The 23,778-nt window shown below is 37.4% G+C and overlaps 3 protein-coding genes across 3 annotated transcripts; 2 read left to right on the forward strand and 1 right to left on the reverse strand.

The window, feature by feature from the left end:
• The first annotated feature begins 53 nt into the window (after positions 1 to 53).
• LOC121984760 (protein CIA1-like) lies at positions 54 to 3,572 on the forward strand. The gene is made up of 10 exons (XM_042537887.1): positions 54 to 331; positions 927 to 1,073; positions 1,159 to 1,377; positions 1,487 to 1,551; positions 1,977 to 2,042; positions 2,114 to 2,176; positions 2,348 to 2,410; positions 2,833 to 2,899; positions 3,111 to 3,194; positions 3,309 to 3,572. Exons 1-10 carry the CDS (start codon positions 146 to 148, stop codon positions 3,381 to 3,383), a joined length of 1,035 nt encoding a protein of 344 aa, XP_042393821.1. The 5' UTR covers positions 54 to 145; the 3' UTR covers positions 3,384 to 3,572.
• An 811-nt stretch (positions 3,573 to 4,383) lies between these two features.
• On the forward strand, positions 4,384 to 8,134 carry LOC121984765 (RRP15-like protein). Its single transcript, XM_042537890.1, has 8 exons — positions 4,384 to 4,881; positions 4,975 to 5,076; positions 5,191 to 5,272; positions 5,531 to 5,550; positions 5,644 to 5,704; positions 6,947 to 7,005; positions 7,452 to 7,556; positions 7,692 to 8,134. The coding sequence occupies exons 1-8, from the start codon at positions 4,447 to 4,449 to the stop codon at positions 7,752 to 7,754; spliced, it is 927 nt and encodes a 308-aa protein (XP_042393824.1). The 5' UTR covers positions 4,384 to 4,446; the 3' UTR covers positions 7,755 to 8,134.
• Positions 8,135 to 9,524: 1,390 nt separating this feature from the next.
• On the reverse strand, positions 9,525 to 10,810 carry LOC121984764 (peroxidase 5-like). Its single transcript, XM_042537889.1, has 3 exons — positions 10,554 to 10,810; positions 10,276 to 10,470; positions 9,525 to 10,198 (listed from the first exon to the last, which is right to left on the reverse strand). The coding sequence occupies exons 1-3, from the start codon at positions 10,797 to 10,799 to the stop codon at positions 9,629 to 9,631; spliced, it is 1,011 nt and encodes a 336-aa protein (XP_042393823.1). The 5' UTR covers positions 10,800 to 10,810; the 3' UTR covers positions 9,525 to 9,628.
• Positions 10,811 to 23,778: the final 12,968 nt, after the last annotated feature.

Raw genomic sequence — 23,778 nt, forward strand, 5'->3', positions numbered from 1 at the left:
ATTTATTATTATTATTTTTGCATATTATAGAAAGTTTCCCAAATTAAACTTGATAAAGAACAATTTTCTGCCCTAAACCCTATATTGGTTGGACGCCTCCCTCACTGCTTAAGCTCCACTCTGGGCGGCGGCGGCGGCAGCGTCGATGGATTTCATGGACGGGGACTTTGAGCTGAGAGAGATCCAGAAGCTGGAGGGCCATTCCGATCGGGTCTGGAGCCTTGCGTGGAACCCCGTGACCGCTGGCTCTTCCGGGATGTTGGCCTCTTGCAGTGGCGATAAGACGGTTAGAATCTGGCAGAAGGGGCCTTCCGGTTCCTGGGAATGCTCGGTGCGTTGATTCTGTTTGATAAATTACTCTTCTTTGTCGTGGCAAATTCTTTGCTGAAATTTTTTGATGTTGAGGACATGGATATGATGGGAATCTGTTTCCCAACTGGAAGGAGAGTCAGTTGAGTTGATCTCGTGTTAGCAAAAATTCCTCCTTTATCCTTTGTTCTTAAATCTTCGTTTGGTGTTAGCAACTACTTGAGCTGTGCAAGTCTTCTGTTATTGCGATTTTAACTGAATTCCTAAGCACTTTGTTCATAGCAACTCATCTTTGCGATTTTAACAAGGATAATGCAACTCCTTATTTCAGGAGAAAAGAACGAATATATCAAAATTCACCTAAATTTAGTTATTATTCTCTAGGAATAAATTATGATCAGTGCATTGAGGAGATGTAGACTAAGTTTCTTAGGAGCCATGACATTACATCTACACATTTATTTTTTCAGTGTTGCTATTATATAGTGATCTTGGTTCAGATATCTAGATCTTTAGGCCATGTGATCATTTTAGGTACTTGAATAGTTTAGCTTCAAACTGCTGCTTTTATATACGGCTTGTAAGGATTAAGTCTCAATATATGTAACATATGACAGGCTGTTTTAGAAGATACTCATACTCGTACAGTTCGTTCTTGTGCGTGGTCACCAAGTGGAACATTATTGGCCACAGCCAGTTTTGATGGTACAACTGCTATATGGGAAAATGTTGGCGGTGACTTTGTATGTGTTACAACGCTAGAGGTAGACCCTAATGACGGCATGCTTGTACCGTGTCTAAGCCCACAATTTTTTTTAGTTCTTTTGCTCATCTTTTTCTTGTCTTCAGGGTCATGATAATGAAGTGAAGAGTGTTGCATGGAGTGCTTCTGGTTCCTTGCTTGCAACGTGTGCTCGAGATAAGACTGTTTGGATTTGGGAAATGCAACCGGGCAATGAGTTTGAGTGTGTTTCGGTGTTGCAAGGTCACACACAGGATGTAAAGATGGTACAATGGCATCCCTTTTTGGAGGTTTTGGTATCTGTTAGCTATGATAACTCTATAAAGGTAAGGACTCTCAACTAGTTTGTCTTTTTAATTTAGTTGCCTGTTTCTATACTATCTCGAACTTAACCGAAATGATCTTGAACTTCGCTGAACCTGGTATTATTTTAAGGTCTGGACTGAAGATGGTGATGATGATGATTGGCAATGTGCACAAACAATAACTGAAGCTAGCAGGTGTTAATTTAACTAATGACCTTACTATCTGTCATATGAAGATTGTGGATAGTTTTTCCTGAAATAAATTCTGCAGTCATTCTGTTGAAATAGAGTAGTTAAGTAAATCATAGGCAAACGCTCAATTTTCTTGGCAGGCAACCTTACTATCATATCGGTGTCAGAGAACCTGATATTTAGTGACAAACTAACAGATGGATATCGGTCTTTCTGTTAGTGTTGGGGATAGATTTTCTTGTCATATTCAGTGACACACTATCAAGAAAATCATCTAGTGTTGAAAAATTTTAAAAGTAGGTTATCCTGCTGTGCCCACTCTTATCTTATGATGTAATTTTCTCATGCTATTTCTTACCTATCAACTGAACAACAAATGAAACATTTATCGTTTACAGTGTTTATTTACTTTCAATTTTGTTCCTTAGTGGTCACACATCTACTGTCTGGGCATTATCGTTCAACTCCACTGGCGACAAAATGGCTACATGCGGGTATATGTTTTTAACATGTCCTCTAAATAAGACGGGATTAAGTTTTATCTTATTTCTTATTGGTTATGCAGTGATGATCTGACCTTGAAATTATGGGGTACCTCATCTGGGATAAGCAATGGAATTGAATCGTGGTAAGCTAGCGCTACATGTTTCAGCAGTTTAATATGATAACAACCATCTTTTAGCACTGTTTGGATTATTCGGTGTTTTTCTGCTAACATAAATATGTTTAATGTGCTGACCTGATTAGATGTTCTTACAATTTTCCTCAAGATATCTGATAAAAATTGTCCACCTTCCAGGCAACATCTATCGACTCTTTCTGGGTATCATGATCGAACAATATTCTCCGTTCACTGGTCAAGGTATTAAATTAGACCGTCACATGTGCTGACTTGTGTCATTTTTCCTCCAGTTTTTCTTGCTTCTTATCGAATGTTGCTTTCGCAGTGTCAAGCAGTTAATGACAAAGCAGCTTAATCAAAATGATCTCAATGATCCACTGCTAAAATAATCTGCATCGCAAAGTTATAGGGTCCATTTAAAAAACAATAACTCAAAATTGTGATGGAAAACAGAACTACTGGGTTTAACGCTAATTTGATCGTCTACATCAACATTGCGCCCGAAACTCAATAAAGTGTCTGACCTCAGAATTTCCATGATAAATTTGTTTTACTCGCTCTCAATAGCATCCACTTCCTAGATCTATTCAAATTGATTGTAGTTTTGAGATCATTGATTTGCTCCTTTGGTTAACTCGGCACTTTCTTCTTCCAAATGACAGGGAAGGTTTAATTGCGAGTGGAGCAGGAGATGATGCTATACGTATTTTCTACGAGAGTAGAGATATGGTATGAATAACTCTGTTTGTCCATATGGCTCATGATTACTAGACGGTTATTACTTCATTCATTGCCCTTATTTTGCTGTGTTCATGTTGATTATACGAATGCAAAACCTTGTTACCAATGCCCTTGAAAGTTGTTTCAGCACATTGATATTGTATTTACAATCCTCTTTCTTTCGCGTATCTTTTAAAGTGTCGGCTGACATCTACTTCAGGTTGATCAACTGTCTTACAAGATGCTGCTCAAGAAAGAAAAGGCCCATGAAATGGATGTGAACTGTGTGCAATGGAATCCAAAGGTAGTTCGATTTCAGAATCTTGTTTTCAGATTCTGAATTTTCTCCTCTCGTTTTTTTCTCCCTTCAATTCTTTTGCTACGATAAACCAAAGCCGATATGGAATGAACTCTGCAGGAAGCAATGCTTCTTGCTTCGGCAAGTGATGATGGGACTATAAAGATATGGGAGCTGTCACAAGTTTCGATATAACAGTATCGATGTTTGCAAGCTAGAAATATTGTTTTGATATCCCTATACTCGATGCCATTTGGCATGCGAAATAGTTTTGTGTACCATCAATGAATGAATCATTGACTTGCAAGTATAATTGGCACTCAGCAGCTGTTGTCCATTACTGATATGAATCAGATAATAGTTGAATGTATCTATGTATGCCTGCGCGCGCATGTGTGTTGATTATCGCAAGTGTAATTGGCACTCAGTAGCAGTTGTCCATTACTGATAATAGTTGAATGTATGTATGTATGCGCGCCCGCGCATGTGTGTTGATTATCACAAGTATAATCGGCACTCAGCAGCAGTTGTCCATTACTGATCATAGTTGAATGTATCTGTGTGTGTGCATGTGTTGATTTTCGATAATCGCCTATGAGTAAACTGAGAAGTTAACAACATCTAGTTTGAAATATGGAAATCACGGCTCTAGATACATCCCTAGGTTAAAAATGGCTTTCCTCTGCCATGTCTCCACCTTGCTATTTGGGTAGCCATTACTTTACTCCAGTGGCGGATCTAGGAGGGAGCAGGGGTGTACTTGAGCATCCTTTTGTTCCTGAAAATTTCACCAGTATATTGTAGTCCAAGGGGTAGCGAGAAGGAAGACAAGTTTCAACTCCTTTCTTTGAGTATCCTTTTTTTTTTTTGTCTGGATCCGCCACTGCTCTACTCTCTCCCAGCCCTATGTCTTTGCGATCATCTCCATTGTCATCTCCTTTGCTGCCATTGTTATTGAAGATCGCCGACGATAATTATCGAAAATAAATTTACACAATAATTGTGTATTTAGTTTTGATCAACTTTATTTGATAACTTGAAGAAAATGATCATAAAATAGTACCTACATTTTTATTGCGATACTTACTAATAATAATAAATTTATTTTTTTAAAATTGATATTTTAAAACCTAATTGGGCTTGTTGCCTGCCCCGGCCCAATTCAACTTTCGAATTTTTGCCGTGCGAGGGTTCAGGTTTTGCCTTCGTCAACTTAAATCGATTTCCGCTGATTTGTCAGAACCTCGCCGTCGTCGACATGGCGGCCGCGCTCCAAACTCTCGATGCAGGTGCCGTCGCCGCTGATCCGGATGCAGCTAGAAAGAGGAGGTCGAATCACAGCAAGGCAAAGAGCTCAAGGAAGAGGTTAAGGCAGAGGACGACACCCATGGGAACCGCCAAGCATCAGAAACCTACCGAGAAGATGAAGAAGCTGTTCCGGAAGAGAGCCAGGGAGTATCACTCAGACGAGGAGGAGGACGATGTAGACAAAGAATTCCCAGAGGATCCTTCTAGCGACGAGGAAAAAGACGAGGACTTGGGTGTGGGAGATTACGGAAGCGGTGGCTCTGAAGGCGATGAGGAGGATGAGGAGGGAGTGAAGCATGGGATTACCAGGCTCCTCGAGGGTTGCAGGGCTTTTAAGGTCGCTTTTGCTAAGATTATGAAGAGGAACCTCCCAGACGATCCCCTTGTAAGCGTTATAATTAGAGGTGTTTGATTCTTAACGAGATTGATGGAAAAAAGATTGTTTTTTGGTTAAATCTTTTGTCTTTTGTCATCTTAGGGCCCAATATTGTCAGCGCACAAAAAGCTTGTCGCGGAGAAGCTCGCAGAAGAGGATTCTGAACAGAAGATGAAGGGGGAGTCGAAAAAGCAAAGACATTCAGTCAGTATAATTATTACCTTTGTTTTTGTTTCTATCCTTTATGTTGGTGTCACTAGGGGGCGTATAAATATAGTGTGTATTTATTTTCATTTTCATTTCTAATATATAATTTAGGCAGACGAGAAGGGCCACACAAAGCCTGACAATTTCTTAGATGCAAAGGAGAAGTTTCTTATCAGTGTTGCAACTAAAGGAGGTAATCTTCGTGCTTCTAATGGATGGCAATTAAAATCTTCACAATTTTTATTATTCCAAATAGTAGTATACACTGTTTTGTAGTTTTTTTTTATCACTGTTGCAACTTAAGGAGGTAATCTAATTGCTTCAAAGGACAGCACTTAAAACTTGCACAAGTTGTGCTATTTCAAATGGTAGTTACAAAGTGTTTTCCTTTCTTTTACATCTAACTAAATAGTATTCTTCTTGCATGTGTGTTGATGTCTTGGATTCTCAGTTGTGAAGCTATTCAATGCAGTAAGAAAACAAACATGCCACTTTTGAGTTGTAAATTATCATGCATATGGTGGTTTTGCTATTTTTGGCAGTAATGTCTAACTCTCTTCCCAGGTAAGTAAGGCCCAGAGTTCACAAAGTGGCTTGAATCCTTCAAGTTCCAAAGATGCAAAAGGTAATGAATGGTGAATCCATACTTTGACATGCTTTGATACTGCATCCAATTATGAAAATCATCTCTCTGTTTCTAAGAACATTAGTGTCATAGTAATTTTATGATCCTGTTCACAAATTGAACTGTGCAATGGAAACTATCCTTGCACCATTTGTTTTTTTTTGTTTCTATGTATGTTCAACTAGAGGTCAAAGTAATAAGGCTGGTGTTATATTAGTAAATCTTTTTTGATATTAGAAAGTGGAGACTAACACCTAGTTTATCTCACATGAAGTGTACTTTGATTCATTTTTCTCAGTTTATCTTTGATAATCAACTCGAGACATAACTGATATGCAAACAAATGATCCATTTCTTTATGCGGAAAGAGATTGATACTGTCGCAAAAGTTTATTGAGACGTAAAGAAATGAAATTTATCCATTAATATATTTGCTTGTGAAGGTGTCAGTCACTTTATCTATTACTAATGCTTATACATGGAGAGTTTTTTCTGCAATGAGGATTGTAAAAATCGATCATGAAACTGAATGAGAAATCATGGTATGAATGGTTATTTAGTTACTAATATAAAAAAGATGCATTTAATATTATGTATGAAAACAAGATGTTCATTCAACAATTTCTATCTATGAAAACATGCCCAGGGCAATTGTTATATTTTTTGTCCTTTTGAAATGATATGAACAATAGCCTGTATGCTAGTGTTTTTGGTGAGCATGTAGCACTTGATGCTAATGATATGCCCTATGGTAAGTGAGATTTCAGAATTAAACTAGTATGTACTCAGAGAACTTGTATGTGTTTTTGTCATATAGATTTTGGGGAGATGTTTTTGTTCTCTATCATATCATCTAACTTATGAAATTAGTTATTTAGGTGATTTATTTTATTTTATTTTATTGTGGCACTCAATACCTTTTGGGTTCTTGATCTTGCCACAGGTAAGAGCAATTAAATTTTCCATAGTTTTGGATGCAGAGTAGCAGACCATGTATAAGACTCATTTTGGTTGCTTGACCTTTATGTTTGACAACTGACATAGTTTAAGCTAAATCCCAAGTTTTCTTTTAGTCACGTTGCTTGAATTTATAAAACATTATTTCTGTTATGATATTTCATGTACAATCATTTGTGTCCTTAGCTAAACATAGCCTAAAAATGTTCTCATATTACTAACTAAAAATGTAAATTCATTTTTCACAGTATGCTTTAGTGACTTCTGTTTCTTGTGATTTCACAGTGCTGGCAAAAAGAAGAAAACAAGCTTTTTTTTCAGAGCTACAGAAGCCAACACCACAAGTATGCTATTACTCTTCATCACACGACTCGTTTTGGTTGTAGTCACCTTATAAATGCAATGTGCATGCTGCTACTCTTCATTTACCTTTTACTTAGATATTTTAATGTTTTTTAGCTTTGTAATATGATTTATTCTTCTGTTTACAATCTAGTCATTATAGTTCACTTTCCTAGTTTCTTATTACCATCATGCAACCTTAGTTTGATGCCTAATGTTTCTCATATTACTGACAAATGATTTCAGTGTAATTATTGTCACAAGACTCTTTTAAATCTCTTGCCTTCTCTTGCAAGGCTCTCGTATGATGGCTCTAAATTGACATTGAGATTCTCTTTAATTATATTGGGAGTTTCATGGATAAACGGTTGAGGTTTTTATCAATGTGTTCCCTCAATGACTTGTTTTACCATGAACTAGGCTAATATAAAATTCATGCTCTGTGTAGATCTCTGATTCTAATAAAGGAAACAACAACGAGCCTGGATGGGCTCCCCTACGTGACAGTTACATGCTTACACATTCAAAGTTGAAGGACTGGGATAAAATGGCGGTGAGTGGAAAAAGAATGAATAGCTCGCTTGCTTATAGGATTTTTCATTTATTTGTTTGATGGGCTTTCAAAGTTTTGCACTGGCATCTCACCAAATACTTATTGCCTTATTGGACATCTTTCTTCTGCACACAGGAACCTGCAGCAGCAATCAGTGGGGAGAGAGTTTTATCTGATAGTTCTTCAGATGGCGAATAGTAACCAGAAGAACATTAGTGGATGCACTCCTCAGTGCTGGAAGCTCGGTTTGCAGAAAAAGAAGGTAAATTATTCTCAGTATTTCACCGTAGAGATCGAGTTGCTAGGCACCGGCGATCCTTGTGAAGTCCATCTGGTGGTTACGAGTGGAGATGAAACTAGGACGGCAAGCTATGCTACTTCAAGTTCCATATTAGTCACTTTTTTCATAGTTGTGAGGGATTTGCTAAAAGTCTCAGAAAAGGTAGATTGCGGAGGGACATGTAAAGGCACTCTCATAGTAAGGAGCAAATTAGAGCAATGTCAATAATTTGTTTCTTATTATTGCAACTACAATGTTCTTTTGTTTTTTAGTCATAAATCAATCTTCATTTCTTTGATGCTTCCCCTCATGGGAATGTGATACGAAAAATCTTCGTCACATGAATAATCTTACATAAGAGACTTGTATTACCTTGTAGTAGTCGACAAGCTAGCTCATCCCTACCATGGCAAAATTTCCCTAGTTATGATCTACTACTATCTTGACATCCATGGTTACGATCGATTTGATTCATACCAAGATTAGATCTTCTAGAGGGCTCCTTCATATGAGGACCCTCCTCCATGTGAGTTCTATAATCTTTAACAACAAATTTGCAAAAATGATAACAAGGAGCAAAATGCATACGGTTGAAAGGTCCATGTGGTAGAATAATGTCTCATTCGCATTTAAGTTGAATTTACTATTTGATTTTGATATAATTTCTGTCGCATTAATTATTGGCGATAACATATACATACATGATTCAGATGATAGATTTAGAAAATGAAAATAATGAAGAAAAAAAATAGTCTGAAATATCAAATTATTATAGGAAAAGTGATGATCCTCGTCTCTTACAACAAAAAAAAAAAACAAAAAAAAAAATGATTAATTAGGTTGGGTAACATCGAGCCTGGGTGATTGACCCGATTTCATGAAATTTTTCCATCGACCACCAAGATAAATCGAAAAGTGCTCACAGCGGACAGCCCAGAAGCCCAGCATTCTTTAATTGTGTGCACCATTTGGAGAAAAAATTTCTACAAATTCATCATAGTTGAGGCTTGAACCATGAGTACCTGGGTGACAAATTGAATGTCCTACTACTACACCATAATTCCGGGGGCATGATCCTCATCTCTTAGCGAGGATGGCCTGGTGACTCGCATGCATTTCGTATATGAATCGATCTCCTAATTTATGACAATATTATATGCAATACCAATTATGTCAGCTCAATTCTTCGAGCGTGAAATATCAAATTATGAACATATAAGTTCATATAAGTCGGTGGAATATAAGTTGATGAAAGGCATGTTTCAAATTAATTGCATCATCCTTTTCTATGATTAATATTTTTTTTATTTGGTACAAAGATATTCAGTTTAGATCGATTAATTTTAAGAGGGTCAGTTTGACTCCACAAAATTTTTTTTATCAATCATTAAAATAAATTAGGAATCTTTTACAACAGATGACTAATAACAACTTAATATTTTTAGCTCAACTATTTAATAAAAAAATTTCATCTGTTAATTTATTGAAATTTATACTAAATCAGATGACTAAAAATATATTAAGAAGACGTCGCGCCATCCTACTGTTGTACTATTGTCGGCGGCTAGGATTAATATTACTTATTACCATTTGTTAAAATTAATATATATTATCAATGGTAATTGATTTCATCATGAAAATTGAGTTTATGGAAGGAAAAAAAAAAAAAAAAAATCTCGACAAGCTCGTGAAACACACACGTCTTCAACGTTTTTATTCATACAAATTAATAAGAGTTACAAACACTTGGGTCTCGTTTTACGTTTCTTAATTACTTTGGGATTTGTTGGATTCAGTTGACCACTCTGCATTTTTTACGAATCTCTCCGTTGAACCCCGTCAGGACGCCGATGTTGCCCATCTTCACCATCGCCGCCGCGAAGCTGCTCTGGAAGCTGGCCGAGTTTCTCGCGAACAGATTCACCTGCGCCGCCGAAAACGGCGCCGTCAGCAGCGACTGGTCCGACGTGAACAGCCCCCTGTTCCTCAGGATTCCCTGGTAGTAGCTGTTGTCGAACCCGAACTGGCTCGGCGGGTCCATCGGCACCTCCTCGTCGGTCGTCAACGTCGGGCAGCTCCGCCGCAGCTGCGCCGCGTACGTCGGGTCCAGCGTCGGGTCGACGCCCGTGCTCGAGCTGGAGTTGTAGAGCCTGCGGGTGAAGGCAACGCAGTGCGCCACCCCAATCGTGTGTGCTCCTGAGAGCGTGACCATCTCCGACGGGCTCAACCCTTTGTTCTTGAAGTTCTGAACGAGCTGACCGAGTCGGAAATTCTCTGTCGGGAGATTGGACGTGCTCTCGCTCGATATCGATATCCGGCCGTCTCTTCTTCCCGCAGGAACCGCATAGAACCATCCTCCATACTGCAATATTTCTTTCTGTAAATCTTCTATGCGAACGTAATTAATTAATTAATTAATTAATTAATATTTGTTCTTACATGGGCAACGCTGTCTCGGGCAAGGAAAGCGAGAATGTCAGCGCAGGAGACGACGCCGGGGCAGACAGCTTCCACGTTGACTTTGGCCTGGTCTACGACGTCGAATGCTTCATCCTCGATGGATTGGTTGATACCCGCGTTCTTCTCCACCGAGTTCCCGTTGACCGAATCCAAGAGAATCGACCCATCGCAGCCCTGCCCATATATATATATGTTCTGTGATCTACTAAATATAATTATATACAGAATTGTGCTGAAATCTAGTAAGCAGTACTGACTCTGACGAAACAATCGTGGAAGTGCATCCGAAGAAGGTCAGCGCCGATGCCGGCGTCGCTGCGGAGGGCATCGTTCAGGGCTTGCCGGACGAGCGTCTCGGCCCTCGGGCAGGTCTGGGCGTAGAAGCCGACACGGAGCTGATTGGCCGCCACTGCAGTACTCATCAGGCAGAGAGCCAGGCAGTAAATTTTCACTGCCGCCATTTTTATCGATCGCTTAGATTCGCTTGCTTGTTCGATCGACATACATCAAATTAAACAACTGAGGTCCCTACTTATAGGAATAACCGTGGGAGCATGATTAAGGTGGTGATGTGTGATAGACAACCGCCAGCCAGCCAACCACGCCGAGTTCACGCATAGGCTGAGCTGTGCAGGGCTCGTGGAAGCCTCCCCCCGGCCGAGCTTGGTGAGTAGTGTCGGTGTGCATGGCTTCGATTACGACAGTCGTCCTTTACTTCGCCAACTAGTCAAAGAAGGCAGGCTTAATAATAATAATAATAATAATAAAACGTGTCATGAACGTTATCCTCAGCCAGTTTTAAGAGTTTGGCCATTTTGGCTTGCAAGTTTCTTATTTTATGGGCCATACGCATAATTGACTGTTTTTTGATAATTATTTTTTTTATAACGAAATATGATGCAGATTTAAATAATGTTTCGGTGGTCATAATTTTTAATTCGGATATAATAACGAGCCGTTCTCATATTTAAATCGAGACTCATCTTGAGATTTAGATTTGTTAAAGGGGGAATCAGTGTCAAATTTGAATTAAAAAAATATCATTTAGGATCGTTTAGGATGTCTAAAATATATATTTATTATTAGTAATTTTTATTTTTATTATATTTAAGATATTTTTGATATCGGTTTATTGTAATTAGGATTTTAAATTTATATAACCATCCTATTTAATATTTTAAGACATTTTTAATTAATACTATTTTTAATATGTCATTATCTTTTAAAATATCGAGTTTTTTTTTAAATTAGAAGATCATTTTTTTATATTCGTATATGGGTTCATGTCTTTGATGACTATCCATTGTGTCAAAATGACACATGACCATCCCCTTATATTCATATTATCATTAAGATATTCATGATTTGATCCATAACTATAATGTATTTGTAGAAATTTTTCTTTTAAATAGGATAGAATCAAAAGACATTAAACTTATAGACTGATCACTTCATACAAAAAAAACTTCTATAAAATTAAATCGATCATTCAAAAATACTCCATGAAATTAGCTAAAGTTATCATAGAATAGAGAGAAAACGATTAAGATTATTCAACAAACTTGTCCATCCAGTTGTCTTTATCTTCCAACTCGATCATCATTATCTACTACTATTATTTCACGTGTTTGCTCTAAAATTGAAGGGAAAGTTTACCGGTGTGTAAAATTCAATGTTTAGTGGATACATATGTATTAATCATATATTAAATAATAAAATAAATTAAATTGGAAGAAATATATAGATTTTTAAATTAATCATCGACTATATATATACCTGTCAGTAAGTGTTTAATTCTTTTGGGCTGGCTTTATCTTGTCGAGGCTCCATAATTGGGCAAAGATTTCCTATAATTTACTCATTGGGATTGTTCTGGAAAAACCGCTAAGGTTAAGGGTGACTGTTTCATCTTTAATGCAATAGATCGTATTTAATTGCTTTAATTGATTGGGTGTGGAAAATAGGTAGAACATAATGATAGTTCTAGCTGTCTTATCAAAATTATAATTTATATTGAGAAGAAGGATGATGGGTTATGTCTAAAAGCATAGACGGCTCAGCTTGCCCGACGCATCCCTGAGTGGTCCATACAGGTTCAAATGAATTATGTGGGGACAGCGACGGATCCAGAAGATGACATTTTTTATCTTCACCGGTGAAATATCATAATATTAGAGGTTTCACCGTCGATAAAGGGGAGTGATCGCCGATGCCTCCTCCTCGACGGATCCGCCCCTGATGTAGGACGACCTTTGATACGTCACTATGCTTAATTAGTACATGGTTGAGTCAAATCCATATGAGCTAAGCTAATCGAATATTAGAGAATGTACTAGCTTCCTCAGAAAATTAAATCATCATTCATTTTTGATGATTATGAACTTTTAGCCCTTCTGATTTAGTTATTTACAAAAGATGAATTCGCTCCACTAAAACAATCTACGTACTTTCAAAGGACATAAATTATGGGAAATATTTATGTACTAGACTTTTTGCATGAGAAGAAATTCTGATTTAAATATATAAATATTTAATAAAAATTGATTAAGACATTGGATTATGGCTTCATTGGATCTTTCAATCGAGCCCGTTCAATTCCATCGGATTTGGAGGAGAAGCATGACAGGTTTGATGGATTGGATCACATGTTACTGCAAATGTACGTGAATCATTGGCGGATCGGGTATGAACATCAATCTTGGTCGATTCGATCGCAATGTTTCAATATTGGATTGCGATTGTCGAATTAGCCTATTAAACCCTACAAAAACCCTCCTCAGCTGTAGCCAAGCTTTTAATTCTCTCCAACCAAGGATGCCAAGTCGGCCTCCGCCTTCCTCGATCCCTAGCGCCGATGTTGCTCTCCAAGATGTTGGAAAAATTTTGAATGGAAAGAGATGGAGACAGAGAGCTTCATTGTGCATGAAATTTTAGTCTAATATTAATAATTCAATGATAAATTGGTTGATTTATATTATTACATATGCATGTATGATATAAATAAATATATAGAGAGATACTTTTTCTCACACGTGGGTTGAGGGGTGCAAATCCAAAGCCTAGATTATACTGAACCAAGTTAACTCGCGTGCGAGCACGACTTGTGCACATCGAATGTCAGATCGATCGAGACAGAATTTGCCCAAGTGGATTAACTATCATTTTACTCACCGATCTATTAGTGCTTGGTAGAGATCATAAGTTACCATTGTATCCTGGGAAACAGACGACTCTAGATGAGAGAACCTCAAAGCACAGTCAGGAGGTGGGGTAAATTTATTTAATGGAAACTACGTTGAGGGCATGCCTCGACATCTCCCTCTACCTCCCGACTCTCAACTCGGAGACTCTCGATTCGGCGACTCTGACTCCCAACTTTGCTTTCCAACTCTTGAGTTGGCGACTTTGATTTTCGACTCGACTTGTCACTTAGACTTGGTTGAGACTTGGACTAGGCGATATGAAACATCTAACTTCCAGAAAACCTAGTTGCTCGACCTAACTTTCAAGGCCAACAACCTGAGATTATCTGCTCAGGTCATCTCGATAAATTAAAATTAACTAACTTTATATAATTTTAATTCAGCTAAAAAATTCCCCAATATCTCTAGTAAATTGTCAAACAATCTTGAAACATATTTTGTTTTGTTGAGATGACCACGAAAACGGTTGAGATGCAATAAGCTCAACGCGTGAAGGCCCCTTGACCCCGATTGAAAATGTTCCAATCAATCATACACTACAAGAAAAAATAGTTTTATTGACGGAAAAAAATTTCCATCCGTAGATACCGACGGATATTATTTTCCATTGGTAAATCAAGGGTTACCGACAAAAAAAAAATCCATCTGTAATCTATAATTTTACCGACAGAATAACTAATTCCGTCGGTATAATTATAGATTACCGATGAAATGAATAGTCCGTCGGTAAAACCAATTAAATTAGGGAACGCCGATCCTTTTTTCCTTTCTCGCGCACTCGCCGCCTTCTCCTTCGATCTCTCTGGTGATTTGGCCGATCTCTCCGGCGATTCGGTACGTTCCCCTCTTTCTCCTTCTTTCTTGCTCCTCCCGACGACGGCAGTGACTAGCGGTCGGTACAGCACAAGGTTGGCGGCTGTGCCGCCCGCCAGCATGCGGCTGGGGGCTGTGCCGGCATCTAGCACGCGACTGGCGGTTGTGCCGATCGCCAACACACGGCTGGGGCTGCGCCGACCGCTAGCACGTGGCTGGCAACTGTGCCGACCGCTAGCACGCGACTGGCAGCTATGCCAACCGCCAGCACACGGCTGGCGGCTTTGTCGACCGCCAGCAAGCAGTTGGCGGATGTGCCGGCCGCTAGCATGCGGCTGGCGGTTGTGCCGACCCCCAGCATGCGGGTTGGTGGCAATTGCCTGCTGCCAGCACATGGCTGGAGGCTGCGGCGGCCGCCAACACACGACCGGAGGTTGTGGCGGCACCCAGCACGCGGCTGTAGGCTACGGCGGCCGCCAGCACGTGGCCGGAGGCTGCGGCGATCGCTAGCACACGACCGGTGGGTGTTATGGCGCCAATAGCGGCCACCAGCTCGTGGTTAGCTTCTTTATCGGCCGCCGGTGCGTAGGTTGGGCGGCCATCAACTTATTCCATTTAAATTTACTGACGGAATTACCGACAGAAAAAAATTTCCGTTGGTAGATACCGACGAACAATTTTTTCCGTCGGTAGATACCGACGGATATTATTTTCCGTCGATAAATCAAGTGTTACTGACAGAATGAGTTTTTCCATCGGTAGTTACCGTCGGGAAAAAAAATTCCGTTAGTAAACTCGATTAAATTAGGGCACGCCGATCCTTTTTCCTTTCTCACGCGCTCGCTGCCTTCTCCTCCGATCTCTCTATTCAGTACGTTCCCCTCTTTCTCCTTCTTTCCTGCTCCTCCTAATGCCGACAGTGACTGGTGACTGGCACAACACGCGGCTGGGGGTTGTGCCGGCCGCTAGCATATGGCTGGCGGTTGTGCTTGCCGCCAGCACGTGGCTGGCGGTTGTCGGCCGCTAGCACGTGGCTAACGGCTGTGTCAGCCGCTAGCATGTGGCTGGCGGCTATTGCCAGCGGCCAACACATGCCTGGAGGCTGCAGCGGCAGCCAGCACACGGCTGGAGGCTGCGGCGGTCGCCAGCACACGACCGGAGGCTGCGGTGACCGCCAGCCGCGCGGGTGTTATGGCACCAATAGCAGCTACCAGCTCGTGGTTGGCTTCTTTATCGGCTGCCGATGCGTAGGTTGGGCAGCCATCGGCTTGTTCCTTTTAAATTTATCATAGCATGTCATATATATATATTTTTTTTATTAATTTTCACTAAATTTTATTTCTATTGCAGTATACTACATTTGCTGCTCTTCTCCGGTTGAACTACACATATTCAGGTATAATTTATATGGTTGAATTTAGATGTAGGTTAAGTTAATACTTTGATATATAACATGATGTAGTCATGATCATATGGTGATTTTAGTGTTGGTAGATACTACATGTTCAATATATGGAAAAACAATCTAGGTTTGTTTTGGTTCACTAAGTTAAATGTTCAATAGAAAGTGAATGTTATGTCTGATGTAACCTATTATGTTGTTAAATGGAAATTACTGACACTATATTATGTTTGATTACTGTATTTAATGTTAAATTAAATTGTACAAGTTTAATAGTATTTTAAATTGTATTACTATTAGGTGATAATATCTATGAACAAAGAATGGATGTATAATCGATTAGAAAAAGAATTTATTAGAGATGATTTTATTGCTGAAGTAGAACAATTTGTGAACTTTGCTAAGAGTCATACAGAATGTATGAATGGTGCCGAGTTACGGTGTCCGTGCAATCATAAAAAATGTCAAAATAAAGCTTTCCGTGATGAGGATACCGTGAAAGTACATATATGTAGAAATGGTTTTGTGCCAAATTACTACACTTGGTACTGTCACGGAAAGCCTTATTTGTATAAACCAATTTGGCTTCTTGGTGGTTCTTTATCTGGTACAACTTTTACTGTGCCTGAATCATCAACTTATGATATTAGAATGCAATCAATAGTTCACGATGCAATGAATGCTGTAGTTGATTATTCCAATATCAACGAAATGCCAACACCTGAATATCAACAACTTTATGAAATGTTAAAGGCTAGTGAAAGAGAAGTGTGGGAAGACATTCCCTTTGGTCATTCACAATTATCAGCTACTGCAAGGTTATTGAATATGGAAAAATAACATCATTTTTCAGAACGATGTTACGATGACATATGCCAATTAATAACAGAGTTGCTCCCTGTTAATAACATAATGACGAATAGTTTTTATAGTATAAAGAAATTGGTTAGAGGTTTAGGTTTGCCTGTAGAGAAGATTGATTGTTGTATAAACAATTGCATGATATTTTGGAATGAAGACAACGAACTAAGTGAATGCAAAATCTATACTCACCCTCGTTATAAGCATCGTACTCGCATACCAGGGAAGAAGAAGAAGAAAAATATTGCTTAGAAAGTGATGTATTACTTTCCTTTAATTGCTAGACTTCAACGCTTATATGCATCTGGCGCTACAGCTTGTCACATGATGTGACATCATGAACATGAGCATGAAGGAGGAATTATGTGTCATCTTTATGATTCCCCTGCATAGAAACATCTTGATACTGTATTTCACTCCTTTGCAATGGAACCACATAATGTGAGATTGAGACTTTTTGCAAATGAATTTCAACCATTTGGTAGTCGGGATAGCAATATTCATCTTGGCCAGCTATATTAATACCATACAATTTACCACCATGGATGTGTATGAAAGATGAATTTACGTTCTTTACTGTGCTTATTCCTGGTCCAACCAATTCCAAAGAGAAGATAGATGTTTTCTTGCAACCACTAATTACTGAATTAAATGATTTATGGAATATAGGGTCAGTGACTTATGATGTTGCAAGTAAAACTAATTTTAGATTGCATGCTATATTATTATGGGCGATCAGTGATTTTCCAGCATACTTAATGTTGTCAGGATGAAGCATGACTGGTAAATTAGCTTGTCCACACTGCATGACAAATTCTGATGTATTTTCATTATCTTGTAGTGGGAAAGTATCTTGGTTTGATAATCATCATAAATTTTTACCTGTTAATCACCCTTTAAGGCAAAACAAAAAAAAATTCCTAAAGAATGTGGTAGTCAGAAAACCTCCTCCAACAATCCATGTTTCAGGTGAAAAAATCATTGAACAAATAGACAGTTATGGATTTCTACCAGTATCTCAACATAGTTCCAATGAGTTAAATAAATACATTGTTAGGATGTGCAAGTGTGGCTGGAAGAAAATGAGTATTTTTTGGGAGTTGCCATATTGGAAGTATCTACTTATTCGACATAATTTAGATGTCATGCATGTTGAAAAATTTCTTCGATAATATCTTCAACACTGTGATGAATGTGCTTGGAAGAACTAAAGACACTGCAAAATTACGTGAGGAATTAAAAGAACTAGTCAATAGACCAGAGTTGCATCAGGATGAAACAAGCAATAAATTTCCAAAGGCTTGTTGTACATTGGATAAAGACGGTAAATATGCCTTATGTAGTTGGTTGAAAGAAATAAAATTCCCAGATGGGTATGCCTCAAATATGACTCGATGCGTGGATATAAATAGGTTAAAAATATTTGGAATGAAGAGTCATGACTGTCATGTATTCATGCAAAGACTTATTCCAGTAGCTTTCCATGATTTACTTCCTCATAATGTTTGTCAAGCACTCACAGAATTGAGTCTATTTCTTAGATATTTAACAGTGAGGTGCATTATAATGTATGATATGCTTCGGTTAGAAATAGACATTCCTCTCATACTATGTAAGCTGGAGCGTATATTTCCACCCAGTTTTTTTGATTCAATGAAACATCTTCCAGTACATTTACCATACGAGGGACAAATAGCTGGTCCTGTGCAATACAGATGGATGTATCAATTCAAACGATTTTTAAGGAAATTAAAGAATAATATTCGTAACAAAGCAAGAGTTGAGGGTTCAATATTTAATGCTTATATGGTTGAAGAAGCATCTTATTTCTGCTTCTATTATTTTACTGATAATGTGAAGACCAGACATCGTAAGTGTCCTAGAAATTCTGATGATGCTCAGACAATGGACCATTCGATGCTTTCTATTTTCAAGTTTCCTGGCAAGCCAATCTACATCGTAATTACTTGTAGATGTTAATGTTATTTACGAGGAGATAGATGATGGAGAGATGCCATGAGGATGAAGTTGTACTAACAGAGTCTAGTGATGAGGACTTAGGAACTGTTATTGTTGATTAGTCAGATGTTAAAAATGATAAAATATTAGCATTATTGTTCATCAATTAAATTATGTTTGCATATTGTTTTGTACTGATGTCATGCATGTTTATAAACTTTAGTATATATGTTGTGCTGTAATATTATTTTGTAGATATTATTATGGCTGAGCAGTAAGCAGTAGCACCCCGTGGCTGTAAGGTTATTAGAGTTGTTGGAGACACGTAAGTATTTTTTATTATTAGTATTTTTTGTTATTAGTATTGATGCCATGCATATTTTTTTCTTGCAGATTCGTTCCTGATAGCCACTGGATTACATCTTACATCTCTGGAAAATTTAAAGAAAGAGTGTGCGCTTCTGGTACTACATGGAGGCATATAGACCAGGACATGAAGACGTTTTACTATAATGAATTTGTAGAAAGTAATTTAATATATTTGGTATTCCATGTTATATTTGTCCTTTCATATCCTAAATGTTCAACTTATAATTGTAGAAAAGGTATAATGGGAAGAAGGCCAACAAGAACAATTTATAGCCATATGGAATAGCTATTGTGCCAAACTGTACAAAGACATGATGTACTACATAAGAAAGATGGGCACAAGACCAACGTATGTTTCTGAGGTGGTATGGAGTGCATGGACGACCACCTGAACTGCAGAGAGGTGGCAAGAAAATGTAGAAAAGGCTAGAACAAATAGAAATATAGAGCAGGTGGCCCGAGCACCGGAACTGCTCGATATACGTCAGGATCCAGATCCATTGTTAAGCATGCCATGGATCTGGTGAGTTTAATTTAAAGTTAAATAAACTAATTTTGTATTTATTATTAAATTTATATAATTTTGTCTTAAATTATTTGTGTATGCAGGAACATGAACTAGCCCGCCAGCCTACTTGTATGGAGGTCTTTTTTAAGACCCACATGAAGAAGGATGACACATTTGTCAATCTCAGATCGAAGGCCATACATGTAAGATTATTTAATTTATTACATTTAACTTTCTATCATTATTAACTTTTGTAATTGTGATTAAATTGAATAATATTCATATTATATTTTTTCACACAGGATCAAATGATAGATAGAGTTGTTCAAGCATCTCAGCCACCCGCAGAGGGTGGGGGAGGGGGAGTCACAGTCTCTATCCACCGAGGCACTAAATGATATTTATTATGATGTTATCTGTGGACGAATAAAACACTCCACCCTCTACGGCCTTGGCTCCCAAGCCAAAGTCACATTTGATCGTTTGAGGACTCCTAGGGGTCATGATTGTTCCTCTTCTTCTTCTTTTACTGAGATGCAGTCTTTAAGATGGGAAAAATCAAGAACTGCATACTCAAGTTGCCTCAATGGATTAGAAGATGAATAAGTGGATGGCGGCTGAGTGACAACGAGCTGAGGATGATCGGAAGTGAAAATAGGATCATGATACTCTCATGACTCAGATGCGAGCGTTCGTAGGTCATTTTCCCCCGCTGCCACAAGAGATTCAGGATTCATCAGATCATGATGATTAGTTTTTTTTTGAGGTTTGTTCAACCATAACTTTAAATTTTTTATCATCTATAACTCATGATTTTTTATCATCCATAACTCATACAAAATATATTTATTATGATTTGATAATTTACTAGACTAATATTTAAATTTTGTATTACTATATATTTCAGGAGTCCAGGCCTATTGTCATTGATGATCATCATTTGCTCATGCTAACTATCCAGGTATTAAAACTTATAATATATATGCAACATTTTTAGTTATATATAAATATAATATAAATCTATCATATTTGACTTTCTATAGGATTTTCTATTGTAATTTTAGATATGAATGTACTATTTGGATTATGACCGACTATTGTAGCTTTTTTTCTATTGTTTTGTTTGTAAGAATGTTTCTATTGTGGATATGGATAGATATGTGTTTTCTATTCCTATTTGGATTGTGAAATGTATGGATGTATGAATGTAAAATGTATTTGTGGATTGTGAACTTTTTATATTATTTGTATATATAAAAATGCCATCGTTTGTGATGGTTCTTTGTGTATAAAAATTGTATACAATTTATGAGATAAAATGAATTGACACCTATGATTTTTTTTTTAAAATTTCCGACGGAATATCGACAGAATTAATAATCCGTCGGAATATATCGAACAATATTTTCCGACGGAATGCCTAATTCCGTTGGTAGGTATATTTACCGACGGAACTCGTATTCTGTCGGAGTATACTTTTTCGACGAATTTTACGCTAACACATTATTTTCCGTCGGTACATGCCTCTGCCGACGGAACTATGATGGAATAATCCATCAGTAATGCTAATTTTTTTTAGTGATAGGGAAAGGCTAGAGAAGTTCACTAGGTTGAACATTAAGAGGTGACAGCAGAAGATGCTCTTCTACTTGTCCACGCTCACTCTAGCTCGGTACTTGACCGAGGACCCTCCTAAGCATGCTGAGGATGATAATATTCAGATCATCGGTACAGTGGAGGTATGTACCCATTCTAAGTTTGTATGCTGAAACTACATCCTCAACTGTCTTGCCCACTCATTGTACGCTGGGTATAGCACAAAGAGAACAACCAAGAAACTGTGGGAGTTTTTAGACAAGAAGTATAAGATGGAGGATGCAGGAGCCAAGAAATTCATCGTGGACCGATTCCTAGACTAAAAGATGGCTGATTATTGTGATTAGCCAAATTCAAGAGCTTCAAGTAATCTTACATGAGATTTAATCAGAAGGTATGGTTCTGAGTGAAACCTTCTAGGTGACTGCTATCATTGAGAAGCTGCCTCCCGGCTAGGAGGACTTCAAGAACTACCTGAAGCACAAGTAGAAGAAGATGAATGTGGAAGAACTTATTGTTAGACTTTGAATGAGGAAGACAACAAGAGTTTTGAGAGAAAGTTGTTCTCTCAAACTATTGTGAAAGCCAACATGATCGAGCACGGTCAAATCTTAAAATGAACAAGATGGGACCCAAATGAGGTATAAGCAAGAAGAAGTTCTCTGGAAAGTGTTTCAACTATGATAAGGTCGGTCTCAAATTTTCAGAGTGCAAAAAGTCAAAGAAGCAGGAGGTCAACTTGAACGAGGGACCAGAAATGGACGACCTTTGCACTATAGTCTCTGAACTGAACCTGGTGGGTTCAAATCCATGGAAATGGTGGATTGATATCAGTGTCACCAGACATATCTACTATAACAAGGAGATACTCCACAACTTTGAAGAAGTCAAAGATAGGAAGAAACTATTCATGGGGAACTCAGTAAACTCAGATACCATGGGTTAAAAAAAAAGTGGTGCTGAAGTTGATCTTGGACAAGGAGTTGACTCTCAATAATGTATTGTATGTTCTGAAGATTTGGAAGAATCTAGTGTTCAGATACTATTAAGCAAGCATGACTTCTGTATTGTTTCTGAGTCAGACAGAGTTGCTCTGTCTAAAAATGGAATATTTTAGGAAAGGGTTATGTAACCGATCATCTATTCAAGCTCAGTGTAATGGCAATTACATCCCCAAATATGGGATGAATCCAAGATTCATCCGAAAATTGCAAATATAAAAAAAAGAAAAAAGAATCGGACGCCTTAAATATGGACCTAGAGATGTCAGAATTTCATGAAATAAGTTTCTATGTGTTCATACTTTTCTTCTGATCATAAAAATATCCCCATCCATAATTTTAACATAATATATTGAGTGTGGTAATTTTTTAACCCAAATTTGAACTAACTCTGGTTAAAAAATCACCGCATGAAATATATTGGTTAAATTACGGATGAGGACATTTTTATGATCAGAAAAAAAATATAAAGAAACTTGTTTCATGAAATTTTGACATCTTTAGGTCCATTTTTAAGGTTTCAAACATATATACAAACATGCGTTGAACATTAACTTTCTTAATTAATAGTAAACTATATATGTTTCACTAAATATGGAACTAGCGATGTCAAAATTTCATGAAACAAGTTTTTATGTGTTAATATTTTTCTATTGATCATAAAAATATCCTCATCTATAATTTTGATATAATATATTTCATGTGGTGATTTTTTAACATAAATTAGGTAAAATGAGGGTTAAAAAATCACCACACTCAATATATTAGGTTAAAATTATGGATGAGGATATTTTTATGATTAAAAGAAAAGTATGAACACATATAAACTTGTTTTATGAAATTCTAACATCTCTGGGTCCATATTTAGGGCTTCTATTTTTTTTTTTTAATTTTTATAAATCTGGGACGAATCCAGGATTCACCTCCAATTGTGGGACGAATCATAATTGTAAAAATAAAAAAAATAAAAAATATTTGAAATCCCTAAATATAGACCTAGAGATGTCAGAATTTTATGAAACAAGTTTCTATATGTTCATATTTTTCTTCTGTTCATAAAAATATTATCATCCATAATTTTGACCTAATATATTTCATATGGTGATTTTTTAAAATGGATTAGGTTAAATTTGGATTTAAAAGTTACCATACTCAATATATTAGGTTAAAATTATGGATGGGGGATATTTTTATGATTAGGAGAAAAGTACGAACATATAAAAGCTTATTTCATAAAATTCTGACATCTCTAGATCTATATTTAGGGTTTCCGATTCTTTTTTTTTTTATAAATCTAGGACGAATCTTGTATTCGTCCTAGAATTGCAAAAATAAAAAAAAGCAAAAAGAATCAGAAGCCTTAAATATGGATCTAGAGATGCCAGAATTTTATGAAATAAGTTTTTATGTGCTCGTAATATTCTCCTGATCACAAAAATATCCTCATCCATAATTTTGATCTAATATATTGAGTTTGGTGTTTTTTACATGAATTAAGTCAAATTTTTCTTAAAAAATTACTACACTCAATATATTAGATTAAAATTATGGATGATGACATTTTTATGATCAAGAGATGTATACGAACACAGAAACTCGTTTCATAAAATTCTGACATCTCTAGGTCCATATTTAGGGCTTCCGATTTTTTTTATTATTTTTATAATTCTGGGATGAATCCAGAATTCGTCCCTAAATCTGGAATGAATTTAGGATTCGTCCCTAAATCTGGGACAAATTCAGGATTCGTCCACTACAAGAAAAACCCTC

Source organism: Zingiber officinale, chromosome 5B, assembly GCF_018446385.1.
Source record: "Zingiber officinale cultivar Zhangliang chromosome 5B, Zo_v1.1, whole genome shotgun sequence".
Taxonomy (NCBI): Eukaryota; Viridiplantae; Streptophyta; class Magnoliopsida; order Zingiberales; family Zingiberaceae; genus Zingiber; species Zingiber officinale.

Excerpts from the sequence above, each read along its gene's own strand:
- LOC121984765 (XM_042537890.1), top strand. The coding sequence starts at position 4,447 with ATGGCGGCCGCGCTCCAAACTCTCGATGCAGGTGCCGTCGCCGCTGAT. Across the intron at positions 4,882-4,974 it reads ACCTCCCAGACGATCCCCTT|GGCCCAATATTGTCAGCGCA; the intron begins GTAAGCGTTATA and ends TTGTCATCTTAG. Across the intron at positions 7,006-7,451 it reads TACAGAAGCCAACACCACAA|ATCTCTGATTCTAATAAAGG; the intron begins GTATGCTATTAC and ends TGCTCTGTGTAG.
- LOC121984760 (XM_042537887.1), top strand. The coding sequence starts at position 146 with ATGGATTTCATGGACGGGGACTTTGAGCTGAGAGAGATCCAGAAGCTG. Across the intron at positions 1,074-1,158 it reads TATGTGTTACAACGCTAGAG|GGTCATGATAATGAAGTGAA; the intron begins GTAGACCCTAAT and ends TCTTGTCTTCAG. Across the intron at positions 1,378-1,486 it reads GCTATGATAACTCTATAAAG|GTCTGGACTGAAGATGGTGA; the intron begins GTAAGGACTCTC and ends TATTATTTTAAG.
- LOC121984764 (XM_042537889.1), bottom strand. The coding sequence starts at position 10,799 with ATGTCGATCGAACAAGCAAGCGAATCTAAGCGATCGATAAAAATGGCG. Across the intron at positions 10,471-10,553 it reads TCCACGATTGTTTCGTCAGA|GGCTGCGATGGGTCGATTCT; the intron begins GTCAGTACTGCT and ends ATATATGGGCAG. Across the intron at positions 10,199-10,275 it reads CCCGAGACAGCGTTGCCCAT|TATGGAGGATGGTTCTATGC; the intron begins GTAAGAACAAAT and ends GAAATATTGCAG.